Source organism: Calidris pugnax, unplaced genomic scaffold (genome assembly GCF_001431845.1).
Source record: "Calidris pugnax isolate Ruff unplaced genomic scaffold, ASM143184v1 scaffold44, whole genome shotgun sequence".
Classification (NCBI taxonomy): Eukaryota; Metazoa; Chordata; class Aves; order Charadriiformes; family Scolopacidae; genus Calidris; species Calidris pugnax.
The window spans coordinates 3,574,602-3,591,383 of NW_015094506.1; the positions used below are offsets into that span (position 1 = coordinate 3,574,602).

The 16,782-nt window shown below is 54.3% G+C and overlaps 1 protein-coding gene across 4 annotated transcripts in view; it reads left to right on the forward strand.

Moving 5' to 3' along the window:
- Positions 1–16,590, forward strand: part of MICALL1 (MICAL like 1) — a 22,041-nt gene extending 5,451 nt beyond the window's left edge. The window contains exons 2-16 of one of the 4 annotated variants that reach the window (XM_014963943.1): positions 1,769–1,817; positions 3,662–3,803; positions 4,935–5,038; positions 5,788–5,924; positions 8,228–8,808; positions 9,328–9,391; positions 10,226–10,605; positions 10,941–11,419; positions 11,893–12,027; positions 12,321–12,447; positions 12,804–12,894; positions 13,273–13,346; positions 13,913–14,027; positions 14,358–14,404; positions 14,705–16,590. In XM_014963943.1, coding sequence (XP_014819429.1) covers positions 1,769–1,817; positions 3,662–3,803; positions 4,935–5,038; positions 5,788–5,924; positions 8,228–8,808; positions 9,328–9,391; positions 10,226–10,605; positions 10,941–11,419; positions 11,893–12,027; positions 12,321–12,447; positions 12,804–12,894; positions 13,273–13,346; positions 13,913–14,027; positions 14,358–14,404; positions 14,705–14,826 — 2,647 coding nt within the window. In that variant the 3' untranslated portion in view covers positions 14,827–16,590. The other 3 variants (XM_014963944.1, XM_014963946.1, XM_014963945.1) reach the window with 3 other exon arrangements.
- The last annotated feature ends 192 nt before the right edge of the window (positions 16,591–16,782 follow it).

The window sequence follows — 16,782 nt, forward strand, 5'->3', positions numbered from 1 at the left end:
GGAATTTTCTTTAAAAGGAAAAAAAACAAAAGGCAAGGTAAAGGGAGTTCTCTAGAAAAAAAAAAAAAAAAAGAAAAAAAAAAGCATCTCCCAGTGGAAACTAGTCATAAATACAAAAAAGGAAAAAAGGCACTAGTTTTCACATCAAAGCAAAGGCTGTGGGTGATGCCTCTTCTCACCAGTGTGTAGAGAGGGAAAAGCTGCCGTGCTTTGAGCAGGCTGAGTTCTGTGCGTGTGTCTGCTTGAGCTTTCAGAAAGGAGCTTAACACGGAGCTGAAGGTCCAGCCCATCTTCTCAGTGCCTGCCGCCTTTGCTGCCGCGGCAGCGGCTCCGTTCGTCTGGGAGGAAACGGCACCAGCAGCCTCTGGCTTTTGAACGGAGGAAGTGTAATTTTTATGGTGTCACAGGCAGCTGGGAAAATCTTCCTGAGCTCATCGTGGGGCTTCCTCTGCAGCATCAGGAAAGGCGCGCGAGGGGCTTCGAGAAGGGGCCGGTTGCGCGGCGCCGGGGCGAGTTGGCTCGCTGTTACAGGAAAAGGCAATAAAATCCAAAGAGGGATGGAGGAAGGGAGGCTCCCACAGCCCCTCTCCATGGGCACACAGCTGAGGATTCACTGTCTGATTCCTGCACACCGCCTTTGGGGTGAGGGGAACGCTCTCCCCCTGCCCCTAATCTGAATTGTCTTTCTGGGTCAGTCTCCCAAGCCTTGGTACCTCTCTCCAGGCCATTGGAGTGGCTTCACCTGACCCTAAACCTCTCTGTGCTATATCTTCTTCCGTGAACCCAGCTCACGGACACCCCAAGCTGCTGCATGGGTTTTTTTTTTTGGTAGCACAGCTGAGATCCTTGGCAGGAAGGAGCTGTAATCAGTTTAGCGTGATGCTGTTTTCACACATCATACCCACGCACGCATACAAGAGGCATAACCAAATCCTTCCTGTATTTCTCCCCCTCTATTGAAAACCTGAGGGCCGCTTTAACCCTCTACCCTTTGCTCCTCTGATGAGGGCAGCTAGTCAGTCCCTGTGACCAGGCTGACTCGATCCCCCAGAGGGTTCCAGGGGAACAAGTGAAATGCCACAACGTGCCCGGATCGGGAACTGCTGGTGTTCCTCTCTGTGCCCTGACAGCCTTGCATTTGGCAACCTGCCTCGCTGCAAAGGCTGAGGCCAGTTTGCTGTGTACTGCAGGTGTTGGGCTGCAAGCGAGGACAGAGGTGCAGTTTAAGACCTTCTGTGTCACCCTAAATCCTGGGGTGACCTCAAACCCCTTGAGGTGGTGCAGGGGGGTTTGTCCAAGGACGAGGAAGAGATCTAGCACAGGTGGCTCTTTCTATTGAGATGGGGGATCTGCTTCCCCATCCTCCTCCTGCTGTTGTGCTGGTGGCCTTGGAGTGACAAGTTTGGGGTGATGTGCACCCTTTTGTGCAGCGGTGTTTGGTGCTAATTGGAACATGGCCCTGGTATTTCAGCAGCCTTTAACCATGAGGGCAGAACAAGCAGGTAACGAGAGACGAGAATAGCATTCTCATTTCCTGGCCACCACTCATTTGGGACTTGCTTTCTTCTTTTGATTACAATTTCCCTTTAGGTTCTATGTCCCTTTTCAACCTGAAATCCGGTTTGTCAAGGTTTTGTTTATCTAGGGTCTTTTATGTTGAGTTGTAATGTCCCAGGAAGGCTGGTTGTCCTAAGAACCTGCATGTGGTGGCATTGGGGCACTCTTCCTCTGCATCTCATGTGGCTTTTTTTGTGCTTTCTCATTTCAGAGACTTTGATTCCCTCTCCAAGGATGACGTCTACGAGAATAACCGCTTGGTAAGTCCCCATTAGGCTGTACACAAAAGGAAGAAGGGACATTAGAATGACTTGATGGAGGTTATATGTTGTGGGAGGACTTCGTGATGGTGGTGAGGGGGTGAGAAAAATCTGTGTTTGTAAGTTACAAGCAGAAGCTTCTCCAGAAACAAAGGAATCTGAAACATTAGCTTCCAGCCTGGACTGAAGAGAAAATAAGATGGTTATCCTGGTAGTTGCCAAGACAACATCTCAGGTGAAGATTAAAATGGTGCAACAGCTTCTTGACCTCAGCTGTTCTAGACTTGCAGGCAATGAAAGCAGGAAGCTAATTTTACTCCAGGCATAAGTGGAGAAGAAGGTTGTGCTGGACCTTGGCTGGTCTGCAGTGTTCCCCTCTTGCTTGTGACAGCTGGAGCCAACAGCAGAATGCGGCAGTGGAAACAGGAAGATGGCAAGCACCAGGGGGCTAGGGGTAGGACAGAGCAGCAATAGCCTTGCTGTTTTGCTGAGAGAAAGACCTAATTGCCACAGGTTCCAGCTGACAGTCCATGGAGAGACGTAGGCCATCACTTTCCCAAGACGAGTTGAGCTGAGTGATTTGGGTTTTTGGGATTAGGGCTCTCCAGTTGGGTCCTGGCCATGCCCTTACCTAGACCAACTGGCCCCTTTCAGCCATTAGCAGCTATCTTTTCCCATTCGAGAGCCACACAACAGGTTTCTTGCCTAAGCTGAGGTCTGTCATTGCTGCTTGCAGCCTTATGACCAGCAAGGCTCAGTCTGGAGAACCAGCTTAAAGCTGGGCTGAGCAGACCTGGGTGCCCACAGTGGGCATTTTACACCCCCACTTACTGCAAATAGCCATTTTCATTTATTTCTCCATTCCTTTTCTTTAGATCCCACACCCTGCACAGCATCTTGTGCCCCAGAGACCAGGCACCCTCAGTCTTTACCCACACCCTGTCCCTGGTACCTCACCATTCAGTGCCCACATCACTCCCATCCCCTCTTGACTCGCTTTCTCTCCAACCCCTGCCATAGTCTTTCATCCCCTTTCCCTCGGAGTCACTGTGGTTACGCTGCCCTCGGCACAACAGCGGGATGGCTGGTGGATAACCAGTAATCCACGTACACCACTAAGTGGGAAGCTCTCAGTTATTTTCTTCCTTCGTGACTTCCTTCCAAGTAGTCATGTATGCAGTTGGAGGAGCTGTGTGCTTCTTATCACAATGCCTTTGTCATTTCTGCTCCCCAAAACACAGAAAAACACCGAAGTGGCCTGTGCGTGGCAGGCTGCTGGCTGTTGAAGGCTATGTTAATGGTGGGAGGGGACGATGTGGCACCTCAGAGCATGAAAGGATGGGCAGGGTCAGTGTTTCTGTGGGGTGAGCATTTGGGGCGGCCACGGCTACTGCTCAATAAAGCTGGTGTTTGGCTGCATCACTGGAATTATCTGCCAACCTTCGGCCATTCATGGTGCCAGCTCTGTGCTGGGCTCTTGAGTGAAGCAGTGGTGGGGTGCCTGTTTCACGGGTTGAAGAAACATTGGGTATTTTTCCAGTAAAAACAGACTTCCTGAGAGTTACCCTCACTGTCCCAGTGCAGCAGCTGAATGCCAAGACCCCTCAGGTGGGAGTTTTAGGGGCACAGGCAGCTGAAATGACTTCAAGGAAAGGGCAGCTGCAGCAACTTGTTCCCTTGCTTTTGATGCCACCTTTCCAGTCAAGCAGCATGTCTGGGAGCCTCTGTCTGTCAGAGATGTCATAGGCTTACTACTTAACCTTTCCCAGGGTCTTTCCAACTTTGTTATTTGTCAGAGAGTATCAATTTTCTCTCTTTACCATCTGTCTCTGCTGTTTCTGCAGGCCTTTGAATTGGCAGAGCGGGAGCTGGGCATCCCAGCCCTGTTAGATCCCAATGACATGGTCTCCATGAAAGTCCCTGATTGCCTCAGCATCATGACTTACGTGTCTCAGTATTACAACCATTTCAACAACCCCAGCCAAGGTGAGTGTCCTCCCACCCCTCTGGCTTCCAGTTTGGCCCCATTTGAGTACAGGAAATCCAGAATTACCTTGTCGTTCCTCCTTCCTATGGCAAATGGGAGAAGTGTGTGTTTGTGGGGAAAAGGGGGAGGAGTGGGTAGTACCTGCCTCTCCTGGTTCTTCTGGTGCTGGTGAGAAGGGCCTGGAACACGGCGTTAGAGTAGGATGAGGTTTCACAAGAGGTGGAGAGTGATTTAACAGCTCAGGCAGCGGAAAGAGGAACGCCTTGTTTCTCCTCCCTCCGCGCTGCATTCCTGCAGCTTGGGTTGGGCCACCACCCCTGGTGCTCATCAGACCCCTTTGTCATCTTCTTTAACCCACTAACATGGGAGAAAGCTAGATAGGCAGCCTGCCTACTGCAGCTAATTTTTATCACATTGGCAAGTGTAAAGTGACTGGAGGACAGGGAGGGGGGCCAGGGTGGGGTGTCTCGCATCAGCTCATCTGTCCTTGCAACTGCTACCTGAGCTGAGTGCTGCTCTGAGACAGCTCTTCCAGGACATCCCTCCTGGGTGGAGATGAGGACTCCAGGTCTCCTCTGCTCCGCTCTCTAGCCACAACGTCAGATAAATCTCTTCCACGTGCGCATACTTCTCCAGGGACGCTGGCCTCCTGGCCGAGGACTCCCACTGGGGACTGGTGTGTGACTGCCAGCCCTGACGGGCAAGGGATGCTTCACAGACCTGCTGACAGCCTGGAAGCCCTGGGGCCCAGTGGGTCACAATAACACGTAGGCAGCTACCCCGGGTGCTCTGGGCTTTAAGCGTTGCTTAGGGAGTCAGTTACAAGGAAGCCAAGCAGCATTTGTTGAGTAAATCAAATCACAGTGAGAGCCTGGTGGCCCTGGGCCACAGAAGGGGATCCACAGCAGGGCCAGGCTCTCTGGCAGCCTCACAGACAATCCATTATTAGATTGTGTTTGTCTCTTCCACCTAAAATAGGCGCTGAAGTGTCAGGAGCAGCAATTCCTGTCCTATGTCACAAGGATAGATGATTTTTTTTTTTTTTCTTTTTTCCCCTCCCCTTCCTTGACATGGGTGGTGTGAGTCACCGCTCCTCTCCCTGCCTGATCCTCCCTGCCTTCTGCCTCCAGCCAGAGTCCCTCCGCCTATGAAGCGCTCAGCTGCTGCCTCCTCGCCTCCTCTGCTGTCCCACAAGAAGCCTGTGGCTGCGGTCGAGAGTCCCCCGGCACCACAGGTACCTCCTTTCTCATTCAAAGCCAGCCTGAGGCAGCGAGTGCTTCCTGCGCTGCGCAGGAGAGAGTCCATCACAGTGGGATGGATCTTTGCAGGGAGCTACCTGCAGAGAGTACTACTCCCCTGCTCCCTGTCTCCCCTGCTCGATGTATTTCAGGGTGGGAGGGTTGTTTGGGATTTTGGTGCCTTGCAGGTCCCAGCTGAGAGAGTGATTTCTCTCTAGGAGTCCGTGGACTGAAATTTGACCATGGCAGGCAAGAGGTTGGGCAGATTGGGTGCCAGATGGTTCCTTGAGCCACCCAGGGCACAAGCACCCTCTTTCCTGTGAGAGGATAACCCTGTAGATGAGGAAAGAGCAGGAATGTGGGATTAGAAAAGAAAAAAAGGTGCCTTTTTCTTTCTTGGCCCTTTCTTTCAGGTTTTAGCAGATGTCTGGGATGGCACATTTTCCATAGATTGGGGGTTCCTCTTGCAGGTCCCCGCTGCCTGGCGGGGATTAGTCCCTTCCAGAGCCCTTCAGCCCTAGATAGGGGCAAGGCGCCTTTGGGAGTGGCCCCTTCTAATTTGGGAAGAGGCAGCCTGCCTGTCCCTGAACTCAGGGGCAGCTGTTCTGTGGCTTGTCAGCCTCCTGAGCTGTGCCACAAGCCCTCAGTGACAGGCTTCGCACAGGGAGCAGCTGCTGTGGAGGAGCCACGGGCTGGGGAGCAGCTCGTGGCCCCCATCCTGAGCTCCCCACGTGTCGTGTCTCAGGACGATGCTCCCTCAGACGGGCCGGAGCAGTCCCAGCGCAGCACGCTCAGCAGTACCTGCGCAGCCTGCCAGCAGCACGTCCATCTGGTCCAGCGCTACCTGGCCGAGGGCAAGCTCTACCACCGCCAGTGCTTCAGGTATGTCCTGGTGGGGTGTCCTTCATAAACTGGAGGTGTGTGGCCAGCTGCACCCAGTCTTTGCGTGTCCGTGTCCTTGTGCAACACGGACCATCGATGACAGTGTCTGAAATGATACTGGAGAGGATCTGTTTGCCTGCCAGTCGGTCCGAGAGGTCCGACTAGCCCCTTGTGTGCCACCCTGTGCTGCTTGACTCCCCTACACCCTGCCTCCCCTGCTCTCTTGCATTTGCCCACTTCACTGACTTGGGATCCCAGCCCCTTGTGCTTCTCCCACCTCCATAAACCAGGATGCTCTGCCTCTTTTACCACCTGCCTACCCGGAACCCCCCCCTCCAACTTCCAAGGAGGTCTAAGCCAGGACATCATCCTGCAGACCTCCTTCTACCCACAGTCCACATCCTCAACTGGATATACAGGCTCCCACGCTGCCTGGGGTGGTGCTGAGCTCTCGGGGGAGCGTGTGGAGAGCTGCAGGCTGTTACCAAACTGAGGAATGAGGGATTAGACGTCAGCAGCTCTGTGGTTACTCCCTAGGTGCAGGTCCTTACCTGCAGCACCTGTGAAGTCATTTCACTTTGCTTTCCCTGCTCTGATGATGAAAGGATGAGAGGACAAGAGCTGGCAAGTGGGCAGCTGGCACCTGAGGACAGAAATATTGAGCCACTGGGAAGATACGTGAGGTCTCATTCACATGTATAAACAGTTCCTGCCTAAGCCACCTGGGGATGTGTCACAGAAACAGCGTGGCAGGAGGGGAGCTGAGCTGGCCCATCAAGCTTCCCACCTGTGGCTGTGGCACAAGCAGGAGCTTTGGGGTGCAGGTACAGCGTTGCTCGTGGACCAGGAATAAGAGAGGTGCCATGTCTGCCTTGGCACAGATCATGACTGATCTTCAGACTGAGCAGTGGCATCCCTGTAATTTTATCCTGAGTGTTTTGCCTCCTTATGCTTTCCTTGTCTTTTTTTTTTTTTTCCTTTTTTTTTTCCCCTGCTGATTCATGGGCGCTGTTTGGTCGGGAATGTCCTGTGGCAGCATTTTCTGTGGATTCACGGAGATAAAACCAAAACAAACCTCTTTCTTCCCTTGCCTGAACTTGCCACCTCTTCATTTCATCATATCCCTTCTCTCCAGAGCCCCTGCGTCCTCACGCTTCTGCTCTACATTTCAAAGGAAACCCCAGTCAACTGGACACCCAGGGCAGAATTCCTCACCAAAACTATCTGCTTGCAGCATAGAGCAGCCAGCTGCTGTGAGCACCGGGTATTCAGACAAGAAGGAACAAGCTTGGTTTTCATGGGAGTGCTTGATCAGCCCCTTGCCCTTGGCTCCCTTTCATGTGTGCCATCCGCCTCCCTTCCCAGGTGGAAAAGGGCTGACTTGGTTGCCAGCGCTGTGCATCACACTTGCGCCTGGAGGGCTTCGTTAGGGAGGATTCAAAGGCTCAGTAGGGAAAGAATGGATGATCCAAGACAGTGAAGGATGGGGAAGCTTTTAGCCCAGTTTCAGCAGACAAGGCAGAGTGTAAGAATGGCCTTACTGTGTCATTCCCTTGTCCTTCCAGCCAGATGCCATGACCCTGGTGGGGGCTGTGGTCAGCACCAGCGAAGATGGGTGCAAGACCAGGCTAGGCTTGTATGCTGCTTCTCCTGACTGCTCTTCAAGCGTCTAGTGCAGGGATTTCCTGAGTTGGAAGTGGCATAATTTTATTTAACACTCAGAGTTTGAGGGAGACACAGCTCAGAATTGTTTTATTTTTTTCCCCCACAAATGTGTCTTATGGTTCTTTAACCTGCCCTGGAGCCTTGCCCCCTACAAGGCAGCCCGTAGCCTCCATGCTGTTTCTGAAGCAGCTGCTCCCCAATGCCAGATGATACTCCTGTTTGTGAATGGTTGATCCCTCTCCCCCTGTGATCTTGTAGCGCTCTCTCTCCTGTCCCCCACCAGCCTCCTCTTTTCCAGGAAAACTGTGGGTTTCTACTTTTCTAGGTCTGGGAACCATGCCATATCCCAATACCAGCTGTTGCCCTTCCACATTTATTAAATACTTTCTGAGCTGAAGGCACAACCCAAATGCATGCAGTATTTGAGTTGTGAACTCCCCACGGGTTCATACAGTGGCATGGTGACACTTCTCTGTTCCTCTCCTTTCCTGAGTGACTTCCCCATGACCCCACTAGGATTTAGTAGCAGGGGTGGCAGCTAACTCCACAGCCCTGCAAGGATCTCCCAGGTGCATTGCCTTCCCTGAGGGGCAGGATGGTGTCCCCCATCTCACAGGGCTCTCTCTTCTTGTTGGCAGATGTAAGGAGTGCTCCAGCACGCTGCTCCCGGGGTCATACAAGCCTGGGTCAGAGGCAGGGACTTTCGTCTGCACGCAACATCGTGGTAAATTGACCATGAGTGGAAAGACAGAGAGGAGGCCCAGCCCAGACCGACGGTCGCCAGAGCTAAGAACTGAAACTGGGGCGGGCAGCGTGGGTGAGGACACCGTCCCCGCAGGAGCAGAGGTGGGGAAGGATGATGGTGACTCCCTGGAGAGCATTGCAGAGACCCGTGTGCCTGTGGAGGGGCTTGCCAGCCCAGTGGAGAAGGACAGCACGCCCAGCAAAGCAGAGACAGCGGTGCCCCTTGCCCATGCAGGCAGCGGGGCACCCGTCTCCCAAACTCCCCCCAGACCTCCCCTTCCGAGCAAGCCCACCGTGCTCCCCCAGGACAAAGCGACCTCACTGGACGGACGGCTCAGAGACACACGGCCCACCCCTGCCCCGAGAAGGGCCACCGATGCGTCAGCCCTCTCCCCTCCAGCCTCTCACCCTGTCCCCCGGCCCAGGTCCACTCTCCAGGGTGAGGGCAGCGAATATGGGCCTGGCATGGTGAACGGTAAGGGAGCACAGTGGTGGCAGGAGTTACCCCCCACTTCTGCAGTAGCTGAGGTGGTTGGCTGCAGGTCAGGTTAGTTTTGCTCCTTCTCTGCAGCCTGACACCCTCCTGCCTTCTAAGAAATCTTAGTCTTGAATGCCAAGCCTTCGATTGCCAGCTGTCCCCATAGAGCAAAGAGCAGCACTAAGTTTTACGCCTGCCTGCTCCCTTGAAATTCTCTGGAGCTCTGCCAGCGTGGAGGGAAGGTGGCAGTGCTAGAGCAGTTCTCAGGTGTGGGGACAGAGGGGGGCAGGTCAGTTCTCCAGGTGCAGCTCCAGGGATGGGGTAGGGAGAAAAAGGCAAGGGGGATGTTTGGGGTTGATGGACTGCACCGACCGTGGGAGGAACACCATGAGGTCTTCAGGGAGTAGGAATAGCCAGCCTTCTGCAGGTAGATGCATAATAAGTGTCTCATGTTGATTTAACCTCTTTCTTCATGTCCTTTTGGTGTTGTGACAGTCTGACCCTGTGTCTTTCTAGGTAGGGTACCTGAACCCAGCCCCCCTGTCCCAAAACCCCGAGGGAGACCCTGCTCCTCTGATCGGTAGGTCCTTCTGTTCACAGGTCACCTGCAAACCCCTTAGCGAGGTGGGGCTGTGGGGATGGCTCAGCTGTGGTTTCCTCTCCCACCTCCATCAGCCCCTGTTCTTTGGAAGATGTAGACTATGATCCAGGTCCCTTCCCTTACCCAACAGGTGCCCAGTACAGTTGGGCTGACAGTGTTTGCCCGTACCTCCCGGGGTCTTTATCTCTTAGGATTTGTAAAGAGTTTGGGGGCTTCAGAAAGGCATTTCTGTGTCTTGTGCAGACTGCCAAGTGCCTTCTGAAATGGCCCTGCTTGTGGGTGCTGAGAAGGAGACACTTGTCTGCCTCGTGGAGGGTTTGTCCCAGGAAAGGTCCAGTGCAGGGACGATGTGAGTGCCCGGCTGCAACCTTTACATGTCCTGGGCTCTTACCCAGACCACTGACTTTGGTTCATTCCTGCCTGCTGTTGGGACAGAGGTTGCACAAGCACCCCAGGTTCGGAATGGTGAAGGCACGGGTGCGTGCAGCAAGTGATAGCTGCTTTCCCAATGAACAGGGATTCACTGAGCCATGGTGCGGGCCTGGAGAGGTTGTAATATTCAGAAACCAAAACGCTGGGCCCGGTGGGCGAGTTGGGCAGGCTGTGCTTCCCTCAGGCCTGTAGGTTTGCCCACAGAGAACGAGACACTTTGTGTCTGGGGAAGACTAGAGCTACCTTTGGCTGAGAAAGCTGCTTCTGTATGGGAGACATCCTGCTCCGTCCTTCCTTTCCCCTGAGGGTGAAGTCCCTCTGCTGTGCCTCACCCTCCCAGCTTGTCTGTGCTCCCTACCACATCTGTCTCTCTTCTCCCAGTGCTGGAGCTGCTGCAAGAGCCAAGGACCCACCATGGATAGCCTTAGTGCAAGCAGAGCCCAAGAAGAAGCCAGCTCCCCCTCCTCCCCCAGGCAGCAGCCATGAGACTCCAAGCAGGACTTCAGAGGAGGAGGATGGGGAGGGGGTGGGGAAAGCCAGGAGTGAGGAGAACAAGCCTGATGTCACAGAGCCCAAACCATACAACCCCTTTGAGGAGGAGGAGGAAGAGGAGAGTGCTGCTGCCCAAAAGAGCACGCCTGAGCAGGAGCAGAGTGAGATTGCTGCCAAGCCTCTCCACCCCTGGTACGGCATCACTCCCAACAGCAGCCCGAAGGCGAAGAAGCGGCCAGCTCCACGAGCCCCCAGTGCTTCCCCGCTAGGTAAGCTGCCCCCCACCCCCTTATCCCTCCTCCGCAACCCCTGTGCAGGCATTTGGGGGCTCCCCCTTCCCAGGGCACCTCTGCATCACCCTGGCAGGCCAGGCCTTTAGGAGGGGATGGTTGTGCTGGGACTTCTGTTAGCCATGTCCTCTCTACCCGCTGGAGCACAGAGTTTGCAGGCAAGACCTTTTCTCTGCAGGGTCCTGCCTGTCCTCTCTGAAGAGAGACAGACACTGGTTCCCTTTGCACTCACGACTGCCCCCAGTATGTACCACTCTCCCCTTCTCTCCTGGCTGGCCCCTCCTTCCTCTCTGAGCTTTCCCTTTGCTTTGCAGCCCACCACCCTATCTCCAGGCTGTCGCACTCTGAGCCATCGTCCTCCACCCCGTCTCCAGCGCTCAGCCTCGAGAGCATCAACTCTGAGAGTTCAGCCAAGGTGCTGGGTGAAGCCGATGAGGCCCTGGTTCCCAAAAGCTCTTCCGAGCCCACCGTCCACACGCCGACAGCCACCAAGACCTCTAGCACTGACAGGCCACTGGCCAGCATCTGCTCCGGTGAAAGTCCTGCTGCCCCGGCCAGTCTCTCCACCAACTCCTCCTTCTCGTCCTCCAGCGAGCTGGCCAACTTCAGTGGGGAGGCGCAGCCCAGCACCCCACACACCAGCAGGAGTATCTCCACTGGCAGCTTAAAGACCAGCCCCAGCCGGGTGCCTCCCAAGCCTCCTGCTGGGGCTAGCCCTACACCCATCCTCTTGGCTTCAGATGGAGGTGCTGGGAGCCCTAAGACCCCCTCCTCGCCCAAACCACAGCTGAAGGTGAGATGGTGACCTGTCTCCCATCCAGATCAGGGGGCTTTTCTTTCCTGGCCATCACTCGATCACAGTGGGGATCATTAATCTAGGCTTGTCCTTTAATCAGGTTTGATGTGTGAAGCAAGCCTCAGGTGTGTGCTCGTTAAATGGTGGCTCTGCTCATACTCTGCCTGCCCCGGTGCTAAAGAAGAGGCAGGATGTTTTGTGGTCAGAGGAAATGGGAAGGGAAGCATGAAGGAAAGTGTTTCAGCATGGTTATTAGAGAGAAGCTGGGGAACTGGTGCCAAACAGGAGCACGTCTGTTTTTCGCCCACGGCTAGGCTGGTGGTGGAGATCAGTGCTGCGTTCCCCTCTAGGAGGGTGTGGGGCAGGACAAACCCTAGGGCTGCCCTGTCTGCTCAGTCCCAGCTGTTGGGATGCTGTATCCCTCCCCTTTCCAGGCTCTTCATGCATCTCCTTTTGTCCCCCAACTCCAGTCTTCCTGCAAAGAGAACCCCTTCAACCGGAAGCCATCGCCTGCCGCCTCTCCCTCTGCAAAGAAACCTCCCAAGGGCTCCAAGCCAGTGCGTCCTCCTGCACCGGGTCATGGCTTCCCCCTGATCAAACGCAAGGTAAAAGGGCTTTTGGGAGCAGGGGGGGAAAAGCCAGCTCTGTGCTATCCCCAGGGCCATAGCTGTGTACATGCACCCTGCTGATGCAGGTGTGGGTGGGGAGAAGGATGGTCTCTAGGCTGGACCCTGTGGATGGCACCCTTTGTTTTGGAGTGGGGTGGAGATTTGGGATCCACACTTAAGTAGAGTGTTCTGTTGTTCCCCTTGCCTCCGTTAGTGTCGACCAGCCTTAGGGTTACCCCTGGGAACTGGAGGTTGATGGTAATGGAAGTCTCTGCCTTGTGGTTTGGCAGGTGCAGACAGATCAATACATTCCTGAGGAAGACATCTATGGGGAGATGGATGCCATCGAGCACCAGCTGGACCAGCTGGAGCACCGTGGGGTGGCCTTGGAGGAAAAACTTCGCAGCGCTGAGAATGGTATGTAGGGTGGGCTTTCTGTGGATGTGGGACAAGACAGGATTCTAGGGCTGCCTTGTGTCCAGCCAAGGAGATAGCAGTGGTGACTTCCTCCCTGCTGATGCTGGATTTGGAAGAGGACAAGGGGCTGTGCTGGGCTCCAAGAATGGTCACAGCCATACCCTGGACACAGAGAAGTCCCTAGAGTGCAAACAGGTGGGAGAAGAGAAAAGGTCTCTCTGGGGCTCAGGAACAGGCTGGGGTCAGGTTTTCTCCACCTTGGTGTCCCTCTCCTGGCTTAGCAGAGCCTATTCTGCTGCAGGTGGTGGGATCCTGCAGGTCTGGGGATGGCTCTGAATTGTCCCTTTGCTTGGCAGACAGCCCTGAGGACAGCCTGCTGGTGGACTGGTTCAAGCTCATCCATGAGAAGCACATGCTGGTGCGCCACGAGTCAGAGCTCATCTACATGTGAGTGTGTGCAAGCGTGTGGGGAGACACCGATGCCCTTGCAGGGAGCCCTGTCTCAGCCCTCCTGAAATTGTGCTTCCAGGGGAGAGCCTCCCACGGCCTCCTTCCCTGGAGAAGGGAGAGAAAGAGGGCAAGTAGACAAATGTATGCAAACACACTCAGAACTGATTCACTGCAAGTGCCCAGAGCTTCTGTAGCATCTCCTCCAGGAAGGCCTTGAACAGCCAGGGCTGGTCCTTACTGGTGCTTGGCTCCCTGACCCTTTGGCTCTATGGGATAAGGCTTGGTTTCTTTCCAAGCTCACCCCATACCTTGGGATGACGTTCTGCCTCTCTGGAGCCTTCCAGTGGTTCCTGGCAGTGCCCCCTTCTCTTGCAGCTTCAAGCAGCAGAACCTGGAGCAGCGGCAGTCGGATGTGGAGTATGAGCTGCGTTGCCTCCTCAACAAGCCGGGTAAATCACCACTTTGGGTGCAGTTACCTCCAGTTTTCCCCTGGGTGTCACCTCATGGGTCTCAGGTGAAGAGAGACAGATCTTTAGAATCATAGAATAGAATCATAGAATTGCCCAGGCTGGAAGGGACCTCCAAAGGTCATCTAGTCCGACCTCCCCGCAGTCAGCAGGGACATCCCCAACTAGACCAGGTTGCCCAGGGCCTCATCGAGCCTCTCCTTGAATATCTCCAGGGATGGGGCCTCAACCACCTCCCTGGGCAACCTGTTCCAGTGCTCCACCACCCTCACAGTGAAGACTTTAAGGATGCCAGCACAATCAGCAGGCTTTAGAGCTGCTGCCCCACCTCATTGCATGCCCCAACCTTGTGCAGGGATGGGCTTCTTTGGTCCCCATGGGATGCCACCTACAGGGCTCTCCCTCCACAGCACTGCTAGCCCAACTGGCCCTCCAGCACGCCAGGGTAGCAGGGTATCCTGCTAGAGGATCTCTGCCCCACAGCTTTGGATTTCAGAGTTCCTTCAGTCGTTTAATTGCCTGTCTTTCCTCGGCGCTTGGCTGGGTAGAGAAGGACTGGACCGATGAGGACCGAGGAAGAGAGAAGGTGCTGATGCAGGAGCTGGTGACCATCATTGAGCAGAGGAACGCCATTGTGAACTGCCTGGATGAGGACCGGCAGAGGTGAGTGAGGAGTGGGGTGGGCTGGAGGAGAGAAGTGTAGCCCATCTGACTCAACGCCACACGAGTGTCTTGTGGGGGTGTCCCAAGATGTCACAGTTGCTGACGCCTCTCCCAGGCTTCCCGATTCTTGTCTATTTGAATCTCTTGTGTGGGAAAGAACTGGGCAGGACTTGCAGGACGTGGGATTTATCCTGCTGATAGCAAATGCTCACAAGACAGTGATGGATCTGCCTCTCCATGGCTTATAAGTAGGAGGTTCTCCAGCCTTAAACAATACAACAGCTGTTTTCAGGGCTGAATTGCTGACCTATTTCCCATTCTTTCTTTCAGAGAAGAGGAGGAGGATAAAATGTTGGAAGCCATGATTAAAAGGAAAGGTAAGAAACAGTCGGGAAGTTTTTTGGATGTTTTCACTGCTGACCCCAGCGAGGGGCAGCATAAGCCAGTCATGAAATTGTGTGCAGGAGGAGAGACTGAATGTGTTCTTTGTAGACTCTGGAGCCTTTCCTCTAGGGCCATTAAAATTTGGGGCACAGTTGTGCTGCACACCTCTGTGATCACAGAAAGAGGTGTGTATACAGTGCAGGGCTTTGATTCATGGCTCTCACCCTGTTGCCGTGTGTGTGTGTGTACAACCATCAGCATCCCACAGTAACAACCTCCCTTTGCAACCCCAGAATTTCACAAGGAGACGGAGACAGAGAGCAAGAAGAAAGGCAAATTCAAGCCCATGAAGGTGCTTAAGCTGCTGGGCAACAAGCACGACTCCAAGAACAAGTCGCCCAAGGAGAAAAGCTAGAGCGGGGGAACACCAGCAGCGGGGGGGTGTGCTGCCCAACTGCCCTGGCCTCTGGGCAGCTCGATGGGATGCTGCCAGGAAGGAGGGAGGCTTGTGTCCCTCCGCTCCCCTTGCCTCTCCCCCCGCTCCCTCCCCAGGCACCGGAGCTCCTGTCCCAGGGAGGTGCCAGCCCTCTGCCCGGAGCGGGGGTCTGACCAAAGCGCTCCCCTTCCCGAGGCTGCAGAGGAGCCCGGCTGTCCCCTCCGTGAAGCCTTGCTAATGAAGCGGGGAGAAGATGGATTCGCTTTGCGGATACGTCACCCCGTTGCGTGTTCTTGTTATTAACTGAGAAGCAAGCCAAGGAGTTTGGTGTTTGTGGGAAAAACTTGCACTAACTGCCCCCCATCCCTTCTCCCGCTCTAACTGTGACAGTTCCACGTGCCTCCGACCTCTGCCAGGAGGGGACTGGGCCTGCCTGTCCCTCTCTGCCCGCTCTTGTCCCTTTCCTGACCCATTTTTAACTTCAGGAGAAAACTCTGGCATTAGAATCGGGATTCTTTAGGTTTTACTGGCCTAAACTAAAATGTTAAGAAAACACTCTCGCATCACAAGGCTCTAGAGCCACGGCCAAAAAAATAACTGGTGCCCTATTTATTTTGAGCTGTCCCCTCCCTCAGGCACCAGGGCTGGGTGGGCTCCGTTACAGGGCTGAGAGGACCCCAGGGGACGGGTGTACAGCTGCTGGGACGCAGCTCGCTCTCCCTACTCAGGACATCTTACCCCCCCGCTGCTGCTAAACACCGCTGACTCTGCTGCTTTTGGGGGGAGGGAGGAACATTCCTTTTCCAGGCAAGGGCAGAAAAGCTCAAGACTGACTCAGTGCCGGCAAGGGACACTAAGCTGGTGTCCCTGCTTACCAGTGCCACCCTTGAGCGGCTGGGGAGAGAGGCACGGTCACAACTGACCTTTACCCAGCTTCATCTGCGTATACTTTAAAAGTGTGCAGGGGTTGGCTGGTTATTTTTTACACCTTTCCTTTACTAGAGGAATTCAAACCCACCCTAAAACTTTTTAAACCCCTTATTTTATTTGTCATGTGTGTGTGCGTGTGTGTGTACAATGGAGGAGGGAATGGAGGGGGGCGGTGTTCTTCCAACCATCCCTTTTTCCTTCCATTTTTGTTTCCTGCCTTCTCCTCCAAGGCGAGGAGCTATTTATTGAATTATTGGATCAGTCTGAATTAGTGTTTCATGGGTGTCTGGTTGGTCAGCTGTTCATCATGCCTTCTCATTAGCAAATTAGACATAACCAGCCCCCAGCAAACTGCTGCAGTCCCTTCTAAAACCCCAACAGGCTTTAGCCAAAAGGCTCTCAGAGCCGTGCCTTGCAAGGGGGCTGGCGTAGCATTCTGGAAAGGGATCCTCATTCCCCAAAAACCTGAGGGACCTGAGCCCCTCCTCAATCCCAGCGTGGTCCCTGTGGCTGAGAGGTGACAAGCTCAGCCCCACGCTGGTGACACCATCTCGCTGTTGCCGTGCCCCAGGCAGGCTGTAGAGGAGCAGTGGTAGGAGAGGTGGAGATGGCAAAGCACAACTTTTCTCCAAGGAGAAACAAATCTGCTTTAGAGCCTGCTGTCGCCTCACTGTTGCCAAAGGCCATGGGGATCGCTGCAGCCTGACACCCCTTGGCCCCACACCCGGTCAGAAAACTCTGATTTGTAAATCATACTGTACTAACTCTATTCACCTGAACAGAAATAAAAGAAACCATGGATTTAAAAACTGATTGCAGCTTAGGTTTCTGCTTCCTTTGTGCCCTCTTGCTGCCTGGCTTTGGGGAGCGGCTGACAAGAGTACTGCTAAGAAGCAGATGATGGGATCTGAAGGAAACTGGGAGGTGGACTTTATGCTGGGATTTACGCAGGAATAGCAGTGCATCGTGCTCCAGCCTGCTGGAGGACAGAGGTGGGGGTTATTC